This window comes from Tasmannia lanceolata, unplaced genomic scaffold (assembly GCF_043159265.1).
Source record: "Tasmannia lanceolata isolate RefF3 unplaced genomic scaffold, GAP_Taslan_0.1 ptg000020l, whole genome shotgun sequence".
Classification (NCBI taxonomy): Eukaryota; Viridiplantae; Streptophyta; class Magnoliopsida; order Canellales; family Winteraceae; genus Tasmannia; species Tasmannia lanceolata.
In genome coordinates this window covers 22758239-22773546 of record NW_027518697.1, presented here as the reverse complement: position 1 = coordinate 22773546, position 15308 = coordinate 22758239, and the positions used below count along the sequence as shown (strand labels likewise).

Sequence of the window (15308 nt, the reverse complement as noted above, 5' to 3'; positions counted from 1 at the left end):
GATAGTAGATCTACAAAATTTACGAAAGATCTTCTAGCCTTTTATCCTCATCAAAACTCGGTCACAGACAAAATAAATATATCCCATCATGCATAGATAATTTTACCAGCTTGGAATATCGGATTGTGTACAACTAGATACCAATCCGAGCACATAAGAAAGGCACCCGACTATGTAATAATATAACTAGGAAACTGATACAGTATATTTTATGTTTTTTTTTTTTTTTTGAATGGCTAGTATATTTTATGTTATATTATACAAATATATAAAAATATATGAAGATAAGAAATAGTTAGCATATGAAAAGTGTGCATGTTAATATGTTCTAATTTTTTTAGCTCCTAACAATTCTTCAAGTTTATTTCAACTATAAACAGTATGACTAACACTAGGGCTCCCATTTGTCAAAAAAAAAAAACACACATATGACCATATCCGTGCCAAACTTTTTCAGAAAATGCCAAGCCGCACCAGCTTTTCAGTATCCTAATCCATGTATGAAGCAATTGACTTCAACAAAAAGAACTTCCAAACTACAAGGAAAGAAGAAGGGGGCTGATTTGGATTCCAATATAATAGAGGCTTCATTCAGATATGAGGACATATATCTAAGATTTTCCATTACTCAAAGCATGATATGCAGTATTGCCCAAAACAGCTAAATACATGTGATATACGTGTATAGTCAATGGGAGAAAGAATTAGAAATGGGGTTTGAAAAGACATTCACGCTTTTTTCAGTGCATGAGATGGAATAAGGTGGATTTTTCAGGTTTTTTTCAAGATCTTCAACAAAAAACTTCCTTTGATCTGATGATCCAAGGAATGAAAAAACAGGAAGTTGGTTTTAGCATTTTTTATTTTTCAGTTTTGAGGTAATTACCTAATTTTTTTCATGTACAGTTTATTTACTTGATAACGCTTGAATAACGTACAGATGTGTGTTTGCAGTGTGTTGTTGGGCTAGATCTATGAATGAATCAGTTACATATATCGTCACATTCAATCTTTCTTTTCTTTTTTATTAATTTTTTTCTCAAATTTCCTTTCAAAAGTATTGCTTTGTAATAACAGGATATGTTTGGATCTGTACCTTGCTTTTTTAGGCTTCTATAATGACATTATTTCTTTTGTTACTCTAGAATTGTAGTTTTTATAGCTGTCCACTACTTTGTAGTTAAGAGTTTGTGATGAAACTTACATTGCATTGCAGAATCATAGAAGCATGATTAATTCATAAATCACAATATAAAACTTGAAATATTTCGAGATATCTAACGAACTAAACAAGGCAGACAATTATGAGTCAATTACGAATATGCCAATCAGCCATGAATAACATGTCAAGGCAATATAATATTCCATAGATTTTACCCAATGTGTTCACATAATTTATAATAATTTGTTCATACTTTTCCAGATTTTCATGAGTTTTTAGAGTTCTTTAATTTACTTTCAAGAGGTCGGGTGAATCTCCCAAGACAAATTACATGTGGGTGAGTATTGCGGTGTCTGGTATGCATCCTAATGCAAATTGTAGGCCAAATAAGTGGCATATTTGCCCGTTAGGACTTTTAGGGATTTATTTCCGTATTATTTAGTTTCTAGTATTTTTATTTCCATGTTTTAGATTTAGAGATTTTATTTTCCATTGAATTTTATTTCCATCCCATTGCCTATATATAGGCTTCATTGTATTATGAATGATAACTTTGATGATTATTGATTATTGAGATTCTCTCCGGCAGAATTCTTCTTCTTCTATTTTCTCCCTAATTTTGTCTCTTCTCTACTTATTCTTCGTCCCCTATTCTTCTCTTCTTTTCTCATCTATTCTCTTCTTCTTCTCTTTATCCCCTTTCTTCTATTTCTATTCATAGTCCTACATCAAATTTGGTATCAGAGGGAAAGATCCAAGTCTTCCAAGAATTGTTCCCGCGGAAATCACAGCCGAAATTTCTCTCCAAGAATTATCCCTTTCCTTGTAGGTTTTGCATGCAGAAAGCCATCCCTTCTTAAGCTGATTCCTACTTTCTTTTAGCCCATCCAGCCACTTCTTGATTCGACCCAACCAATCCCATAATATTCCAGCCTTGCTATTAACACAGAGCCTCACCAGCCAACATCTAACAATCAACCCCCCAACCTGAGAAACCGAGCACCTATTGCAACCCTAAGGCCACCAAAACTGGCACTCATAATCCATTGTTTCAACCCCCAAAAATCCACGTGTTCTCAGCCACACAGAGAGGTCTGAGAAACACACCAGAAATACTTCTCAAAACAGCCCCTCTCTCCTCACAATCCACCTAATCATAACCCTAACCTAACCCTAAGCTTATATCCCTAACCTTCTTGCGCACAAGCACCAGATAAACCAGCCTCATAAACTAACAACCTTCTGTAAACCTCTTTAGCAACCCCAAGGAGAGCCTGATTATCTGTGCTGTGCCGGAAATCAAAAATTTTGAAGAACCCGCATGCTTCTCGGGCCACATTTTCGTGAGGCACCAGGAAACTCTCGTGAAAACTCTTGTCAGTTTCCTTCCTGAGCAGAACTCTCAATAAGGGAAGTTGTCTTACATAATCCAAGGTAACCCCACCCTATTGGTATCCAGTGGGGCTACGTGACTTGCACGTTTCCAACTGATAGGTACGTTTCTACTCTATAAAAATTACAAAAGTTGCTTCGTAGAGAAATTTATTTTCCCGTTCCCTTTAGAAACAGATTGCTTCTTATCAAAGTTACCTTTAGAAAAAGGTTAATTTTTGGAAAAAAAAAATGGTAATCTTTTCTCAATAGAAAAAGCAACTTACCTGTTACAGGTAACACAAGGAAATAGAAAGGAAAAGCAAGTTGGTCAAACTCTTAGAAAAAAATAAGGAGTTGGAAGGTGAGTATGATTCAAAAGAGGCAATAGTCAAAAGTAATTGTTACTTTGGGTAGCATAAGAGTGAAATAAAATTGGGTAACTTGGATAGTACGATCCCATTCAAGAAAGAAAACTTGCCTTTTTATACAAAAGAGGTAAAAGGTAATCTCCCCTTTCCTTTTGCGTCAGCGGTGGTAACGTGAACCACTACAAAAGGGATTACAAAAAAGAGTAAAGATTTACCCCCCCCCCTCCTTTTACCCAGACCACCCCCCTCCTTTATTTCAATTACATACCTTATAGTATAAGGTAATCAGCCCCCCTCAATTTACCTTTAGTGCACCCCCTCTTTAAGTAATATCTATCCCCCACGTTTTTACCATGGGCACCCCCCCCCCCCCAAACTCATTTCTCTCTACACAATTAACCCCCTCGCCTTCTACCTTTAGGCATCCCACCAAAAAACATCAGAAATAATAAAGAAAGAGAAAGAGAAATTCCCTCCCTCTCTCTCTCTCTCTCTCTCTCTCTCTCTCTCTCTCTCTCTCTCTCTCTCTCTCGCCATTTCTGCTCAAAATTGGGCTTCTCCATCAACACGAAAGTTGTTCGTGACAACTTTTCGAGTATATCCAACCTACTTTCAGTAGTTCACAACTAGTGAAAGCACTACAACAACCAACTTTGGTCGTCTGTCCGTTTTGGTCCGATCGCAGATGGCAGTCCGATTTGAGATCCGAGACAAGCGTTGTGTTCCTTTTGACATGACAGATAACAAGATGGTTGAATTCATTTTTCGATGCCGATCCCAATGGTTCCACCATATGTTCCATATTTTGACGGGTACGACGATCGATATTTTCAAAAGGACACTCCCTATAGCTACTTTGAAAATGCATGTTTACAGTGGATCGATGCTCTAGACGCATATCATGAATACTATTGCTATGATCACCGCGAGACTATCTCTCAAGCCAGGGATACTGTACAACGCCAAGCCCAGTTGTTCTAGCTAGAGATGGTGAGGGCGTACAACGCCAAGCCCAGTTGTTCAGGCTAGAGATGGTGAGGGCGCGTCGTATTGCAGGTGCATCTCCATTCAGTCAATGGGAGGAGATCCGTTCTGAGTTTATGAGAAATTATGCATATCAGTATGCACATAAATTGAAACGCGAGTGAACAGCATATAAACAAAAATTGATGCGTGAAGAAGCCGCTCGCCTAGAAGAAGCAGCTTGACTTGAACAAGAAGCTGAAGCACGAGAATTTTGAAGAGGATAGAGGTTCACTTGCATGAGATAAAGATTGACATCAACGGGATGAGGCTAGATATCCAATCAGCGAAGAAGAAAGTTGCTAGTACTGTTAACGAGACAGACACGGCCACAAATGATGCTAGCGGTCCGACAGATGATAATGTTGATGAGATTGACGTCGAGGAGCATGACGATTCAGAGATTTTCCCAGCACCAGTTGCCAAGCATCTAGAGAGACAGCTTCACACTTCCGAGACAGATATTGTCACAGGACCACGTGAGGCTGATCCATTGACAGAGTCGATCGAGCACCGTCATGAGTCAGAGGTGAGTGACCTGACTGTTGAGGCATTGCCAGATCATGCAGAGCCCGAGCAGTTCATTGAGGATACCGATTCCATATCATTACATGAGCACAAGGTTTTAAATCTCGGTTTCGGTTTCGGTTTCGGTACGAAATTTCGGCCGAAATCTTGTAAAAATTTCACCGAAATTTCGGGTGAAATTTTGTACTTCACCGAAACGTTTTACCGAAATTTCCGAAACGTTTCATCGAAATTTTACCGAAATGAAACGTTTTGGCCGAAATTTTCGAAACGTTTCGGCGAAATTTCGTACTTTTCCGACTCACTGTGAATTTCGTTTCGTTTTCCACCAAAACCGAAATATTTCGGCCGAAACGAAACGTTTCGGCCGAAATTTAAAACCATGCATGAGCACAGTGACATCATTGCTTCTCCAGTAGATGTCCCGATCGGGATGATTGTGGAGATTGAGACCGAGAATTTCAGTGCACATGATGATCATCAGAAAGATTGTCAACCTGACATCGCTGAGCCAGATACGGCTCTAGCAGTTGGCTTTGTTCCTGGTTTCATTGAGCCAGATTTGATACTAGCAGATGAAGACCTTATTGAGGTTGGTCATGGCTTGATGCTACCCATGGCCATCACTCCAGTCCAGGAGGAGTACGTTGCTATATTCCCTGCCGCATTACTTGTCAGGAAAGGTTCATTTCTTTATGGCCCTCCATGGATGATGACTTCTATATCACTACGCTCGCGCTCCATTCCACTTTCACAGATATCACGAGCATTATACGGCATTCGAGGCTATGGTAGATTGCGACTCATGTTGCTTGAGCGGGTTGTCTACGGATCACATCCAGGTGGACTCAACTCGAGGGCGAGTTCTTTTCAAGAGGGGGAGAATGATGCATATTGTAGGCCAAATAAGTGGCATATTTGCCCATTAGGACTTTTAGGGATTTATTTCCATGTTATTTAGTTTCTAGTATTTTTATTTTCATGTTTTAGTTTTAGGGATTTTATTTTCCATGGAATTTTATTTACATCCCATTGCCTATATATGGGCCTCATTGTATTAGGAATGATAAATTTGATGATTATTGATTATTGAGATTCTCTCCCTGCAGAATTCTTCTTCTTCTACTTCTCCGTAATTTTGTCTCTTCTTCTCTCTTCTTCTTCCCCTATTCTTCTTCTAATATTCTCTTCTTTTTCATCTATTCGCTTCTTCTTCTCTTTTATCCGCTTTCTTCTATTCCTATTCCTAGTCCTACATCACATCCAAAATACAATATTGTAAAGTATGTAGCAGCAAGTAAGAAGGATTTCACAAGCAAGCGTTCAAGAAATTAATCCGAGCAAAAGCTATAGAATGACTAGACAGAACATGAATATGGAGAGAACAAGAGCATTGGGGTGTTTTTGCTACAGAATATGTGTCTACATGAGAGGCATTTCCTTTATTTTCAGGGAAGTTGCGTGAAAATAACAGAAAAAACAAATCAAACCTGTGTGCCAAGGGCTTTTAGGAGATTCCCACGTTCCTTTTCCATTTGAGAGCGGGCACGTCCATAATTTAATGCAGCTTTTGATAATGTGTTGCTACTGGTGCAAGTATTTTCAGTACCATATTTTCTACTATCTTCGGACAATTTTGAACCTGTAGAAAAACTCCGTTTTTTTAAGTACATAGCATGTCCAGAAAGCAAATTAGAATACTCAAAAATGGTATTACAGTTCCTCTAATTTACCAATTTCAAATTGTTTCGATCCAGTAACAATAAAACCTTCTACGCCACGAACAATATCCCTTTGGAAATGCTAAAAGAAACAATGGATACAGCAATAAGAACTAGAAATGAAGCAAAATTACATATAAATTAAGAGGAATGATAGAATGGAAGGCACCCTAGAAAAAAACAGCTTCAAGGGCGTCCTTATTGGTTGATTTCAGCAAAGTGGCGCCGAAAAAGTGGATGGAGAAGTGAAAAGCGAAAACAGCTTTGACTTTTGCTGAAATCAACCAATAAGGGCGCCCTTGAAGCTGTTTTTTGCAAGGGCGCCCTTCATTCTATCATTCCTCATAAATTAAAGGAGAATGGATAACCTTGCCCGCACGGGTAGATATATATAGCTTCTCAAGCTTTTGATGCTGCTGAAATTCAGCCTCATCAGTGACTACACTATCTGAGCCTCCATATCCCCCACCACCAACAAATTGCTTTAGAACGGCCTGAAATTAAATTTGGCAGAAGTAAAGAGATTTTTCTGCAATGTAGAAATTAAAATAAATAGTATAAACATGACCCTCTCGTGATCACAACTAGAGAGGCCTTACATCTCAGATGTAACCCTAGTCTATTGGAAGATTCAAATGGAGCCTTGACCAAATTAAAACAAACCACCGTGCTTAGAGATGACCAACCAAAGATTTGGACTTTCTAATGCCTTTAGTGGGAGTAATGAATGATCTTACAAAAGAAATTATGCATGATATGAATGATTTAAGCATACAATATGCTAAGGGGCAACAGCTTTAGCCCTTCTAGCAGAAGATAAGTATGGCTACGCAATTTCCGAAAAGAGATATTTTCCCTTTATCATTTCCTTCCCCAAAAAAAGCTTCTCAATCCTTTCATCATCCGAACTTGGATTTTGAAAAACCACATAAAGTGATTCAAGAGATTGGAAAGAGAGGGCTTTAAAATGGGTACGCAGCCACCAAAACAGAAAAAAACTTTTCCACTCTGCAAGTTTCTTCTCCATCCTCTTGGTAATTGAGTTCCAAAGAGAACCAGAAGGATTACCAAAACCCTAAGGCAGCCACAAATACGACATGGAAAGCTCCATGGTGCTGCAACCACAATCCTCGTTCATGTGAAAATCACAGACGATTCCACATTATACCTGTTAGAACTCTTCCCCAAATTCACTTTCAAACCCGAAACCACTTCAAAACAAGGTTTCCAACATTGATTTTGGTATCCATTCAAATAGTGAAAATTTAAGGTGGAACTTCAGGAAATGCTAGAATAAGCACAAATACAGACTTTCGAAACCCATATAAGCAAGACAACCATTCATAATGGTTTAACAAGATCAAACACCTAGTGACATGCATTATCACGCATGTCTAGAATAGCAAGGCCCATTCTATACTAAATGTATAGAACCACATAAACATAAATGCCACATAGGCACAAAGTGTAGGAAGAAATCCATTCGATTCATTAATTCCATAAGGAGTATAATATAGTGAGGGGGTACAATATAGTGAAGGATAATACACTTTGTGGCATTTAAAGTAGTACAATATAATAACCAAAGCACCTTTCCCCAAGGACCCCAACCATATGTCACAAATCCATCATCTGTATCGCTGCCATGATGGTCACAGTGTGGTCCTCAATAAATATCCTCATCATATTTTTCCTGAAGAGGGCGAGCCTTGGTGCAACGGTAAGGTTGCTCCATTGTGGCCTGGTGGTCACGGGTTCGAGTCATGGAAACAGCCTCTCTGCAAAGCAGAGCTAAGGCTGTGTACATCTAGCCCTCCCCAGACCCCGCAATGGTGGGAGCCTCGTGCACTGGGCCGCCCTTTTTTATAGTTTTCCTAAACTCCTTAGGGGCTTTTCGGCATTGTTGCATGTTAGTAAAAAGTAAAAACCACCTGCAGTATGTTGTTTCAACCAAGGATTTAAATTTCGGTCATAGCCGTCTCCGAAATTTCAGCTGAAATTCGGTTTAAAAATATGCAAATTTCAGTAATGTACCGAAATTTTGGAAAAATAACTTAAAAATCACAGTTTCCCGAAATTTCGGATTTTGGTGATTTCGGTTTCGGTCCCAACCGAAATCCGAAATTTCGGTATTTCGGCCGAAATTTAAAACCATGGTTTCAACCACGCAAGACGTAACACCAAATGGCAATAAAATAATTTTTCTTTATTTTATTTTTCTATTTTAAATTAATATACAAAAAGGTGTTCATTTGAAGGAGATGAAGATAAAAAATATATACAATCCACCTCAGTCTTGTGGAGTCCCTCCCTTTCTAATAAACTTTTCACGGTTGAAAAATAAATACATAAAAATATTAAAAAAAGTTATAATAGTACAAAATATTGTATATAACAATACAATAGTATTAATTATGTAATTCTATTTTTTATTTTTAATAATTATTTTTTCTATTTTTAAAAGGTTTTCTAGTTGAAATGTGTGATTTTCTAGATTAAGAAAAAAATTCCAACCCCGTCAATCAATGGAATAGGCAAGAATAACTCACATTTAATAAAATCAGAAGATAACATCCATGCTTGACTAGTTAATTTTCGGAAATGAAAAATAATGACTAGCAAATAGTAGATCGGGCACCAACAACCACTTCTAGTGAGAAGACTTGAAGAAGAAGACTTCAAGCCTTGAGATCTCATCTTCTTCTCCATCGATCTTCAAGCTCAACCACTTCTAGTTTCTAGACTATGCTCTTTGATGTGATCTTCAACTAGCTTGCATACTTAAAACACATTCTACACATTAGTATAAATAACTAATATAATGTGTCAAATTGTGTTTGTAATCATTAAAACATAACTTAGAATATTGCCCAGGTAGAACCCTTGGGCTTCAATCTCCCCCATTTTTATGATGCCAAACACAAGACAATTTTCCCATTTAACTCACCCTAAATAATTGTTTTAAAGCAATTAAAACTACTCCTTAATATATGCTTTGCTTTAAAAACAATAATATATGCTTTGCTTTAAAAACAATCTTAACAATCGCAAAAGAGATCCAACTCCCCTTTTTCTATCTGTGAAGTGCCTCTCCAGCCTCTTTCCCTTACCTGAACATAGGGTGCAACTCGGGTCAGGTTCAACCCGAAAACAATTCAGGTCAGGTTGGGTGTCGTTCGGGTCAGGTTCAGGTTGGGTTTTCCTAACCCGGGTTGAGTTCGGTTCGGGTTGAAGGCTTGGGAAACCCGACCCAAGTGAAACCCGACATTTTTTTACCATTTTTTTAAGTTTTTAGTAAGCTTTAAAACTCGTGTTGGGTCGGGTTGGAACTCAGGTTCGGGTTGAGTAAATGGCTCCTTGGGTTGGGTTCGGATTGGAGTCAACCCGACCCGAGTACCCTACCTGAATATCAGTGCAAAGAAGCCCTCCTCCATCGTTTTAATCTCTGCGATCTCTCCCTGCGCCCCCATCCCCCCCCCCCCCCCCCCCTTCTCCTCTTCTTTGAAGGTAGAACCTCCTCTTTGGACACCCCATCTTTGGATTTTCCAATCACTCACTTCTACAGGAAAAGATGTCGCTCATGAGAATTTGCTTCCTCAACCACCGCCCTTCTTCTGTAAGCTTTCAAGATGCAGCAAAAAGTGCTGCCCTCACTAGGCCAGTGTGTCCCAAAGGTAGCCCACCTCCAAATACGAACATGTCTATAGGGGATTGGATTGAAGACCCCTATTCAAGGGATCATAACCACCGATCCTTCAGTTGTCTATCCACTCTTCGATTTGGGGGATCAGAGCCCCTGATTTTGACAAGAAGCAGTGAAGGAAAATTTCCGTCATAAAAAATTCAGATAAATATTAAATACAGTTGTTGCATCACTAGTCAAGGTGAACCCAACCTCTCTGCCAATCATCCAAGCGACTCCCTAGAATAACCTTTCACTTCATCCTAACTGTCATCCACTCCCTCTCATCTTCCGTCAGCCCAAAGAGAGATTCATCATTGCTTCGATCAACAAATAACATTGTCTCCCTAAAAGGCCGACACCGACCACAAAATCACAAGTAGCCGAAGTTTATGAACCCACAGTCACCACACTTCCAATCTCCCTCTCTCCATCCTTTTTTTGTAGGTAAGCTGGGATCGAACCTCCAACCTCAAGGTCGAAGGACAAAGCCCTTACCACTGAGCTAGAGGCTCAATCCCTTCTCCATCCTTGTTATGATGTCTACGACGCCCTCATTGCATTGTCTCACCATCCTCGTTGCTCTTTTTGTTTCTTGGAAAGGTAATAAAAATATCATGAGAAAAAAGAGAAACTTACAAGGAAACATCCGCGACAGCAACTGCCGAAAATACCATCCAGATCTTGCTACACCCAATTTCACGAGCTTATCAGACAGCTCGTTAGCACTCATTCAGAAAGAAGTGGTCAAAATCTACATTTTGACCCCGGCGTGCCTCCAAAATCTCAATCAAAGTCAATAGTGGGAACACGGCTACTGCCCAAACACATCCTCCAACTCTCTTCTTATGTCAATAATGCAAACACACGGCACATGGGCTCATGCTTTCTTAGATAACTTCTGTTTGAAATAACTCTCCAATATTCTTTGCATCTCCTCATGGCACTTGGGATTTATTTGATCACTAACTTTGGTTCGGTGAACTTCAACCTGAGAAGAGTACCTGTGAGGTTGGATATACCTCATGTAAGGCAATCCATCCAATAATCAACGAGTTTGATATTCAAAAAATCATATGTCAACGAGTCTAGTGTCTAAGGAGTAATATCTTCTTTAGCAACCACCAACACATAAATCGCCCACTCTCCTTGCTCTCATTTAGGAATTAACAGATAGAGAGAAATTCGGGTCCCTCCAATTTAGTAAGACTTGAGAGCATTTCCATCTACCATGACACCAAGTACCAATTCCGTGTCGTCTTTGTAGAACATGTAGGTGTTTTCTCATGGTTACGTGACTGTGCTTTCATTGTCTACCCAAAAAAATATGGCATGCATCCATCTCTGAATCATGATCGTTTTCCTTGATCAGCCCCATAGATGGTACCTTCCCCTCTTCATCCACATGATAACGTGGCGTCACCTTCAAGTGATCTTCTTTCGGGAATTCATGAAAATGGTCTTCAGTTTGTCACACTTGTAACAGTTGAATGGAAAGAATGTTCTTAATGCACACAAACATGATTTATAATTACCAACTGAGGGTAAATATCAGAGCTGGTACCCACATTTGAATTTTCTAGTAATTGGGCAGCATCATTCCATAAATACTTACAGTAATTTAGTTCTGTGAGTGAGCCTATTTATGCAAATACATGTCTTAGGAGGGATAAAGTTGGATAGAAATGTCAAGCAGACTCATGATTGTTGTGTACAATTTGCAACTCCAAGTGTGCAAAGTACATAGATGAGAAAATGAAAAATTAGATCTCATCCAGTTTTTAGCCTACAACGCAATCGAAACATTATAACACGGAAAGATCGTTATAAAGAGCACAGGAAATTAGCAAATAGCCCATCGATACAGCTCCGTCTAAAAGGCAATGAACAAGCGAAATCTTACAAGATAGGATATTACACGATGACCTAAGATGGAAATGTGCAAGATTCGCACATCCCTCAAAATGGCTATGCAAGCTGTAAATAGCAAGATTCTAAGGATAGAAATGTGCAAAACTTGCACATATATCAAAACAGAAATCAAGGCCAAGGAAAAATAAATAAAAATGGTGTAAATAGCAAGATATGGCTCTCTCAAAATAGCATGTGCATACATTTTGCACATTTATCAAAACAGAAATCAAGGCCAAAGAAAAATAAATAAAAATGGTGTAAATAGCAAGATATGGCTCTCTCAAAATAGCATGTGCATACATGCAATTCTCTCTCCTCCTTGTAAATGAATTCTTGTAATAGGCTAATCACCAAAATTATAGCCACTTTGGATTGTTAATAAATTTAGTCTCCAAGCCAGGTCAGGCTGTGTGGAGTCCTTTTTCTCATAAGTTTACCATTTCGGCAGAGGCAGATTATCATTTCATGGCTAAGCTTACATGTAATGTGAAGTTCAATGGCTCAAATACTTGGTTAGTGACCATGGTATTCCACATCACCAACCTATCATTTTACACTATGACAATCAAGCCGCCCTTCACATTGCAGATAGTCCGCTTTTTCATGAACGGGCCAAAGTGAGTCGCCAAACACATTGAACTCGATTGTCACCTTTTCAGAAAAAAGATTGAGAAAGGGTTGATTCAAGCAAGCTGTATTCCATTAAAACATCAGTTAGCCAACGTCTTCACCAAAGCTTTGGGCAAAGAGAATTTTCAGCTCATCATCACCAATCTGGGAATGATAAATTCCCATTCTCCACCTTGAGGGGGAGTATTACACGATTACCTAAGATGGAAATGAGCAAGATTCGCATATCCCTGAAAATGGCTATGCAAGCTCTAAATAGGCAAGATTCTAAGGATAAAAATGCGCAAATCTTGCACATCTATCAAAACTGAAATAAAGGTTGATTTGAAGGCGGGCGGAATGATCTAATCATTTTTTGAATGGCTAATTAAGATCTAATCATTGGATTACTTAGATGGTAGACTAGGCAGGTAGGGTAGATTAAGCAACTAGGATTGATTCGGATACTGGTTAAGATTAGGTTAATCTAGCAACTAGGATTGATTCGGATACTAGTTAAGATTAGGTTAATCTAGCAACTAGGATTGATTCGGATGCTAGTTAAGATTAGGTTAATCTTTATTTAGTTATTTCCATTCTTATCACAAGACCTTTCAAGATTTTTCTATGTTTATCTCTTGAGGCGTTTTATATAAACACTCCTTAGCTTCTTTGTAATGGAATGAATGAAGAAATTATCCCATAAATTGTGTCTTTGACTATCTTTAAAAAAAAAAAAAAAATTGTGTCTTTGAACACAAAGGAGGACCGACCCTTCCCTTTAAGTGGGTAAAGAGGCTGATCTTCTCTCTAAGAAGATCAATTCCATTACGAACCAAGTTGGGTTCGTAAGATTTGATGTAAATAGAATGATGTGGCTCTCTCAAAATAGCATACACTTACATGCAATTCTCTCTCCTACCTTGTAAACATATTCTTGCGGCCAAAACTATAGCCACTTTGGATTGTTATTAAATTTAGTCTCTCGAGCCAAGTTAGGCTGGGTGGAGCTCTTCTTCTCATAAGTTTATCATTTTGCATTGGGAATCTCGAAATACTGATACGTGCCAAACACGGATTCTCCAAAAACGGCTGGAAATCTTCCACAAATAAATCTCCTAGAGTTTTAGGCTTTAAATATTTTATTTGAGTCCTTTAGTGTTGTGTTTGTTATATGGAATCGTGGTTGTTATCACTTTTCCTTATTTTTTCTCTTCGTTAATTATCTTTAGGATTATGCTATTATCCATGCAACTGCAAAACGTGGGCTGTAGTTGCTCTATTTAAAGGGCATGTTTATCATTAATAAAGGAAGAAGAGAATTTACAGCAAAATAGAAACACTGTTTCCAGGAGAGTAATGGCTCCTCTCGAACCGAGCCGTTATGAGGTCCCGGTTGCCTCGAATCAACCATCCTCTTTCCTATTCTTCCTTTTTATTTTGTTTATTTGTGTCACGGCCGATTAGGCACCTAACAAATACTGTCCCAATGCCCTAGATAAATTGGAATTACATATGAAAAAATGCAGGCAAGTAATACAAGAAAAAAACCCATTTAGATGAACTCCATAGTACCCAATAATGCAGATAAAAGGGGATTAACCAAATCGACCTAGCTACATATACGGGTTCAAAGAAAAAAGAGGAAAGAGAAAAAAAAGTTGGAAAGGTGACATGGAAATTAAAAGGGAATCTGATAATGGGTCTGTGGAGGAAAGAATTTATGAAGGATTTGGAATCTGTAAAGAGATCTAAGGAGAGATAAATCAAAGGAGAAGGAGAAGAATAGAAGAATAGAATACCTGTTGTTGTTTTGCAACCTGTTCCCTTAGCTTGGTGGCCTGTTTTCTTATAGCATCCATTTACAGGAGGGAAAGCAAAATGAGGACCTGTATTTGAAAGGAGATTCTGGAGCTCAGAGAGAGAGAGAGAGAGAGAGAGGAAAACAAGGGGCTTTCAGGCAAAAAAAACGTATATACACTGGACAAAGAGTTTCGGTATAGACCCATTTTCCTTGGGAACTGATATCTGCACGACCGTGTTTTGATAACGAGAGAGATCACCAGTTTTACACTCTTTTACTGGTTGCAGTGCCGTGCTGCCTTAGCGGAGAAAAAATTATGATCTTACGAATTTGTACAAATCAATTTAGAAACGTTCCTATATTTATGGGATTTTTTATTGGAAAACTTTATTGCGTTAAATATTTATTTGAAAACTTTATTGAGTTAAATATTTATTTTGCAATTTAGATGAAATCAATTTAGAAAAGTTCCTATTTTTTTGGACTCCTTATTGGAAAACTTTATTGCTTTAAATGTTTATTGGACAAAGATATTTTATTAAGGTTTCGTGTGATAGAGGAAATACATATAGATATTTTTATAGAAAGAAATTTTGAAATTCCAAAAGTGTAAAACGGTGTGCAACATGGCGCCACTCCAGCTTACCACATTCAGCTCTATATACATAAATAGATTTGGCTATTGAGTGGGAATTGTAATTGTAACCATGGTTTCAAATTTCGATTTCGGAATGCATTTCGGTCCTCACCGAAACTGATATTTCGGCCGAAATTTTGAAATTTCAATCGAAATCCATTGAAATCAAATAAAGGTATATTTTATCTTATACAAATTTCGGCCAAAATTGCCACCGAAATTTCGGTAATTTAGGCTGAAATTTCGGGATAACATTAAGGGCCCATTTGGATACCTCCCATTTTATATTTGGATTTGGAATTAAGTTTTGAATACAAAATGAATAGATCCGCCAGCTAATGTTGAGGGAGACAAAGAGGGAAGGGGATACTTCCTAGTGGAGGGGAGAGATTGAGGAGCAAAAAGGGTGAAGGAAACTCCCAGATTTGTGGATTTCCAATTTCTTATTTCCACAGCAAATTTAGAAATCTGATTTTTTTCATTGTC

The 15308-nt window shown here is 38.3% G+C and overlaps 1 protein-coding gene across 1 annotated transcript in view; it reads right to left on the bottom strand.

Moving 5' to 3' along the window:
- LOC143854320 (SH3 domain-containing protein 2-like) overlaps window positions 1-14386 on the bottom strand; it is a 30539-nt gene extending 16153 nt beyond the window's left edge. The window contains exons 1-4 of the mRNA XM_077364204.1: window positions 14184-14386; window positions 6545-6670; window positions 6189-6258; window positions 5946-6097 (exon numbers count right to left, since the gene is read on the bottom strand). Of these exons, the coding sequence (XP_077220319.1) occupies window positions 5946-6097; window positions 6189-6258; window positions 6545-6670; window positions 14184-14243 (408 nt within the window). The 5' untranslated portion in view covers window positions 14244-14386. The remainder of the gene's footprint in view (window positions 1-5945; window positions 6098-6188; window positions 6259-6544; window positions 6671-14183) is intronic.
- Window positions 14387-15308: the final 922 nt, after the last annotated feature.